This window comes from Mus caroli, chromosome 1 (genome assembly GCF_900094665.2).
Source record: "Mus caroli chromosome 1, CAROLI_EIJ_v1.1, whole genome shotgun sequence".
Lineage (NCBI taxonomy): Eukaryota > Metazoa > Chordata > Mammalia > Rodentia > Muridae > Mus > Mus caroli.
The window spans coordinates 128053984-128061254 of record NC_034570.1 but is presented as its reverse complement, the minus strand read 5'-3'; the positions used below and the strand labels follow the sequence as shown (position 1 = coordinate 128061254).

General features: G+C 41.5%; 1 protein-coding gene across 4 annotated transcripts in view; it reads right to left on the bottom strand.

Annotated features, from left to right (window-relative positions):
• The window catches only part of Ddx59 (DEAD-box helicase 59), a 27249-nt gene that overhangs the window by 2510 nt on the left and 17468 nt on the right, over positions 1-7271 (bottom strand). For 2 of the 4 annotated variants that reach the window (XM_021160471.1, XM_029482803.1), the window contains 3 exons: positions 6630-6881; positions 5322-5474; positions 4549-4677 (listed from right to left, as the gene is read on the bottom strand). In XM_021160471.1, the coding sequence (XP_021016130.1) occupies positions 4549-4677; positions 5322-5474; positions 6630-6881 (534 nt within the window). Of the gene's footprint in view, positions 1-4548; positions 4678-5104; positions 5179-5321; positions 5475-6629; positions 6882-7271 lie in introns of those variants that run through there. The other 2 variants (XM_021160481.2, XM_021160489.2) reach the window with 2 other exon arrangements.

The window sequence follows — 7271 nt, the reverse complement described above, 5'->3', positions numbered from 1 at the left end:
AAAAAAAAAAAAAAAAAGGAAGACAATAGTGAAGTGACCTGATGGTCCCTAACGATATATAAGCGAGTTTTAAGGTTGTAGAAGACAAACTCTAAACACTGAAGGCCTCTAGGGAATGGGATGGCAAGCGAGGAAGCAAATGCTGTGGTTTGTTTCAACTTTTAGCTTTATTTGATTTGCTTAATTATATTGTTGGATTGTTCCAATAAAATAATTAATATAAAAATAGCTGCAACTCATGAAAGAAGAGAAACTATTCACAAATCATATATTTGATAAAATACATTCTTCTAGAATATGAATAAAATATTTAAGGCTTAATAATCAAGACAATCTAATTTAAAAACTGGACAAAGGATGCAAACCTTACCAAAGAGGACACCCACAGCCGGGAAGTACATGAAAGGCTGTTGCTATTCACCACCAAGGAGAGGCAAGGCAAAGCCAGACGGAATACCATTTCTTCTTAGTAAGGGAGGCCAGAATCCAGGGATGCCTGAGACTGCAGCTGAGTGCTTGCCGGGCAAGGAGGAGGCCCTGGGCTAGATCCCCAGTGGGGCATAAACCAAGTGCAGTGGTGTGTGCCTGTAATTCCAGCAAAAGAACTGGAAGTTCAAGGCTATCCTCAGCTACACTGAGAGATTAGGGTCAGCATGGAATACACGAACTCAAGAAACCTCAACTTCAATCAGTCAGCCAGTCAGCCAGTCAGTCAGCCAGTCAGTCAGTCAGTCAGTCAGTCAGTCAGTCAGTCAGTCAGTCAGTCATCCAGTCAGTCAGTCAGTCAGTCAGTCAGTCAGTCAGTCAGTCAGTCAGCCAGCCAGTCAGCCAGTCAGTCAGTCAGCCAGCCAGCCAGCCAGTCAGTCAGTCAGTCAGTCAGTCAGTCAGTTAGTCAGAGAGTAAGACCAGCTGGCAGATGAAGAGAAACTGGAGCTCATATCTTGCTGAAGAAAATGTAAACAATACTTTGGAGAACAGTCTGGCAGGTCCTGACAATGTTAAACAGAGATACTGTGGAAATGAACAACTCTGGTCTTAGGTACTAGTCGCCAGGAATAAAAATATGTGGACAGAAGCATCTGTACCCGAGTACTCACAGTAGGGCCACTGATTTTAACAGTAGCCAAAAGGTAAAACGTACAACTAGTGAGTAGGTACATAAAGGGGGTGTACCATAAACATTTTTGACGATAAAAGAATTAAACAAAATATAAATATACATGCTATAAATGAGTAAATATTAAAAACATGCTAAGAGAAGAAAGTTATAGAAGGCCACACACGGCATGATTTCTTTTATTAGAAATGACCACAAGAGCCGACCCTACAGAGGCAGAAGCAGAATGTGAGCGGTTACGGGGATGAGGGGAAACAGTTCGAGTGGCCGCTCAGTCACGTGGTTACACGGACGAGGGGTTTGTCTTTGATCTGGAACGGGGAATGACTGCTGATGATACAGGTCATCTTTTTTAGGGTGGTAAAAATTTCCTAAAACTGCCTGTAGTTATGTTTGTACAACTGCGTGAATATATTAAAGCATTTAATTGTTTGAATCCACTTTAAATGAGTGAGTTACAATGGAGCAGTGGTGGCGCATTCCTTTAATTCCAGCATTCAAGTGGCAGAGGCAGACAGATCTCTGAGTTAGAGGCCAGTCTGGTCTACAAAGTGAGTTCCAGGACAACCAGGGATACACAGAAAAACCCCATCATGAAAAAACAAACAAAATTAACCCCAAACAACAACAGAACAAGAGAGTGAGTTGTACAATATGCGACCTGTAGCTATTGATAATTTATGATGAGATGGAGAGCTGTAGCAGGCAGTGGGCACTCGTACCTGCAATCCCAAGGACTTGGGATGCTGAGGCACCACAAGTTAGAGGTGAGCCTGCTCAACTTGGAAAGGTATAATCTCAAAAGTTAAAACAGTGAGAGGATGTGGCTTAGTAGCTCAGAGTCTGCCCAGCATGCACACAGCCTTGGGGTTAATACCCTGTATAAAATGAAAACAACCTCCAATATTTTCTGAATTCTAAGGTAGCTGAAGTTGATGCTATCTAATATCAAATTTCCTTTCCCAGGAACTTTCTACCTTTGAAAATAGAAACCAGACACACGGAGATTTCTACTAAACTATCTTTGACTTAGCAGTTCCACTGGATTTTTTTTTTTTTCGAGACAGGGTTTCTCTGTATAGCCCAGGCTGTCCTGGAACTCAGAAATCCACCTGCCTCTGCCTCCCGAGTGCTGGGATTAAAGGTGTGCGCCACCATGCCTGGCTTCCACTGGATTTTTTTAAACACAGGGTCTTGCTATGTATCTCAGGCTATCCACAAAGTTCTAGGTTCAAACAATCCCTCTGGTTCAGCCTCTCCCGTAGCTGCAACTACTGGTTGGACCACCATGCTCAGGGCCAGAGGAACTTACTGTAGAGTAACACTCATAGAAAGATAAGTGCTCGACAGTTACTGCAGCATTCTTTAATAATAAAACATTGGAGACGAACAACCAATAGAGGATTTGCTAACTCATGGTACATTCATACAACGGATCATCTTATAGCAGTTTAAACAGGACAAGCCGGGTGAGTTAGGGAAGACACTGAAGAGCCTGGCCACAGAGTAAGCGCTCTCTACTATGAACAGTTACTAAATGGTACCAATTGTGCATGCTGATGAGAAAAGACATCTGAGATATATTTAATAAAGCAAGGCACAGAAGAGTAGATATGATATCTCATTTACATGCACTGATATTCAAATATGTGTACCTAAGTGCATGTGTATTTATAATTTTTTAACTATTATCTGCCAAAACTCAAAGGGAGAGCCAAATGGTAAAGAGTATGGGGGACTTTTGGGATAGCATTGGAATTGTAATTGAGGAAAATACGTAATTAAAAAATTAATTAATTAATTAATAAAAAAACAAACAAAAAAAGAAGGCTCACTGCTAGGTGCCAGGTGGCACAGGCCTTTAGTCCCAGCACTTGGGAGACAGAGGCAGGCAGATCTCTGAGTTCTGAGATAGGCAGGAACACCCACAGAGACCCTGGCTCAAAACCAAAGAAGGCTTACTTCTCATTTTATGCCTTTCCTTACTTGTGATACTTGTTCCCTTGGATAAGTAGTTCAAGAATTGAAACAATCTAAGACATAGGCACAGAACAAGAAAACCAGCTAGCTCCAGCATCATCTGAACAGAGTCAAGAGCCCAGAGGTCCTCACCATATTTGGTGATGAAAAAAGCCACAGCAGCCTTGGGATGGGACGTTAAATGACTGTAATCAGCATATCCTAAGAGGCAGAGAAGCGTCTCAATATCGAAACATCTCAGAAAAATTTCTACACAAAATTATGAGATGCTCGCAAGGAAACATTTCATTTGTTCTAACAATTATCTCCTACAGGATCTTTAATTCCCGATTAAGTCTAAGTAAGTCACAGTGCAGACACCGAAAGTCACTGAAAGACACTGTAAGTCACCGTGGCATTGGGAGGCGAGCCCAAGAGCATCAGAGAAAGGCTGCACTTGAGGTGTGTAAGCGATGCCAGAGAAGGAAGACGGGGAGCAGGCTGTGAGATAACAGTGCACCAAGCAAGGCTCTGTCTCTGCCAGAAAGAGGGGCATTGTCACTCTTGGCAGCAAAGTAGACAAATGAAACTTTAAAAGGTGAAAGCTAGGACGAGCAAGGATGTGAAGAGAAGACGCGACTCCTAAGACAACAAGCATTTAAAGGATCACCTTTCCTCTGGCCACAGATTCAAAGCCACCTCTGAAAACAGCTTCCTTTTATAAACATAAAAAACTACCAGTGGGCTCACTGAAAGAAAGAAAAGAAAAAGAAGCAAAACCCAACCAATAATTTAGTGCCTGAAATGGTTTTTAAATATTTAATTTATGTCTAATTTATGTGTGTGGCTATTTTGCCTCTATCTGTGCACCCTGTGCAGGCCTAGTGCCAGCAGAGCCAGGAGGGTACGTGGTCCCCTGAAACTGAAGCTGCAGATGCTTGTAAGCAGCTCTGTGGGTGCAGGGAACTGAACCAACTCCCCTGCACAGCACCAAGTAGTCTTAGCCACTGAGCCATCTCTTCTACATCCTAACATTAAAAAACCCCAACAGTTTAGGTTGCTCATTTCCAGTTTTTAATACAGTTTAGGTATATGTTTTTAGAACCAAAAATTTTGTTTCTAGGCATATATATCAATTTTTTAAAAGTTTTTAAAAATTATTTTATGTGTACGAGTGAATGTTTTATCTGCATGTATGTATGTATTCTACGTGTATGCCTGGTACCTGAGGAAGTCAAAAGAGGGTATCAGAGACCCTGGGACTAGAGTTATAGATGGCTGTGAGCCACCATATATGTGTTTGTGTGTGTGTGTTTGTGTGTATACAAGTGTATATGTGTATATATGTATATATTTTTAAGACTAAAAATATATAAAGTTTTATGTTCTGCTTTTAAAAAATGTCTTCTCACCCAGACAACAATGTATTTAATCAGATCAACAATAACCTGGCAGGACAGAGCCCCCCATACCTGGTGCACATACTCATCCATGCTTGAAGGCATATCAAAATTCACAACCAGCTTGACGTTGACCAAGTCTAGGCCCCGACCCAGGACCCCCGTGCTCACCACGACCTCATAGTCTCCTTCCAGCAATCCCTTTCCAATAAAGAAAAAAATGTTCATTATTCAGGCCAGGAATGGTAGTGCACACCTATAATCCCAGCACTTGGGAGACAGAGGCCAGCCTGGTCTAGACAGAGTTCTAGGCCAGCTCCATAGATGGCCTAGACAGGTGCATAATGAAACCTGTCTAAAAAAACTATAAGCAATAAAAAAAAAACATTATCTAGAACTCATTTTATATGGTGTTGTGTAATTCTGGCTGCTGCTTCTTTTTCTTTTTTAATCTTAGAATTTTGCTGCAATTTCCTTTCAATAAATAGAAGTCTTACTCTTGAAACATGAATGCAGCTTAGGTTCCCCTAACCACCAGGGGATTTACTTTACTAATTTACTCAAGCCAATCTCTTCTTAGGGTGAGCTTCTGCTCTTCCCCAGACCAAACTGACCCGATTTCCAAAAGGGTAGACTGTGAACAGCTATCCGTTTAGCGCACATCCTCTAGAGAGCAGGCTTGTTCCTCCCACAGACAGAAGCCTAAACAGGAGGAGTAATGAGATTTATGGGTTCTCTGGCACTGAAAAGGTCTGTTTTATATATATATATATGTATGTATGTATAGAAAGAGCTGGTGGCTGATTTTACAGGAAGGCAGAGAGCACAGAACACTGAGAACCCACCTTCAGGATGTCCCTCCTTTCCACCTGAGACTTCTCTGAGTGGATGGATGTGCTGTTCAGACCTGTGATCTTCTGAACGGCCTCGCTCAACAGATCTGCGCCTAGTTTGCAGTCCACAAATACTAACACTGGAGGCTTAAAGAGCTTCTGATCCTGAAAAATGAAACAAGAAATTAAATTATTCATAGAGTGTAATTTATGTGGGAAACATCTCTGAAACCATTAGCATGAACAGTTTACAAATACTGATAAAAGGAAATTATATTTTGTTTGTTTTTGGTTTTTTCACGACAGGGTTTCTCTGTATAGCCCTGGCTGTCCTAGAACTCACTTTGTAGACCAGGCTGGACTTGAACTCAGAAATTCGCCTGCTTCTGACTCCCGAGTGCTGGGATTAAAGGTGTGTGCCACCACTGCCCAGCCCATTACATAATTCTTAACCCTGCTCCCTAGTCTCTAACTTAATACCATATTTGTAAGTAACTGCTGGCATATATTGGCCACTCTAACAAGTTTGCTTAAATTAGTTCAAAGAGTCTCAAGGACAGAACACCCAAGAAACACTTTGAAAAATAAAAGTATATAATTTTTGAGAGTTAGCATATTGAGGAATTATGAGTACATGAGTGCATGCATGCATATGGGGGTATGAGAGAGAGAGGGAGGGGGATCATATTCTATAGTTCAGGCTCACTGGAGCTCATTAGTAGCCCTAGCTAGTTCCAAATACAAGGCTATTATTCTTCTGCCTCAGCCTCACTAACACTGGGATTATAGGCATGAGTCTCTCTGCCCAACTCATGAGAAATAATCTCCATATCTACATATATTTGCATAATAAGGAAAAGGAAACAGATTCTAAGCCAGAATGTGTGGCACAAACATACATACCTAGCACACCATGAGCTGAAGGAGGGTTATGAGTTCCAGGCCAGCTTGAGAGACCTCAAAAGGAAAACAAAATGTATCCCCCCAACCAACTAGGCATCTCTACTGCATATTTTCAGAGATAAAACTTTGAGTTGGGTGGGTAGCAAATACCTTTAACCCCAGTACCAAGGAGACGGAGGCAGGAGTGTCATGAGCTATATGGTTTCAGGCAAGCCAGGGATATGTAGCAAAATCCTGCTTTAAGCAAACATCAGAAGCAAAATTTGATTTGGTCTTACAAGATTCTGATGTGGTAAAGGGATTTACCACTAAATAATGGCACCAGACTTCCCCCCAAGGCCCCTTAAGTGTCACTCTCCCTGGAGCTGTGGGAAGGCAAACATGTGACAAAACATGGCTGACGGCCTGAACACTCACATTTAGGATTTCAAATAATTTCTTCTTTTTAGCTGGGTCTTCTACCCACAGGATGATCTGCCGCACGCTGGCGCAGGGCAGGTTCTTGTCCCCAGTGATGATCCTCACAGGATTTTGCAGAAGCTGGTCTGTGAGCTGTTCTATGCTATCTGGAATGGTGGCAGAAACCAAGATGGTCTGACAGTCACCAGGAGTGTGTTCCAAAACGTCAAGCACTTGCTGCTGAAAGCCCATCTTCAACATGGTGTCAGCCTGCAACGAAGGCGGTCGACAGTCAGGCTGACTCAGCCCTGAAACCCAGAACTGCTCAGGATAAGGCTGGGTGATTAAGGACAGAAAAAATTAAATCACAGAAAAATACATTACAACGCCAAAAGACCAGCAGGGAAATGTGTAAAATTATAGACTGTATAACTTAATGATCTGGATTATTATTATTAATAGCTATGAAGATAGATACACCACATATTTACCAATAAATCACTTTTTAATTATGGCAACATATAGTACTGTGCTGTTATGAGAAATGACCAGAAAGCTCTTTACTGGGTAATAAATGATTGCTCGGAGAAAATTATCAAACATTGTATGACACAATACTATTTTTTTTAAATTTTTAATATTTTTATTACATATTTTCCT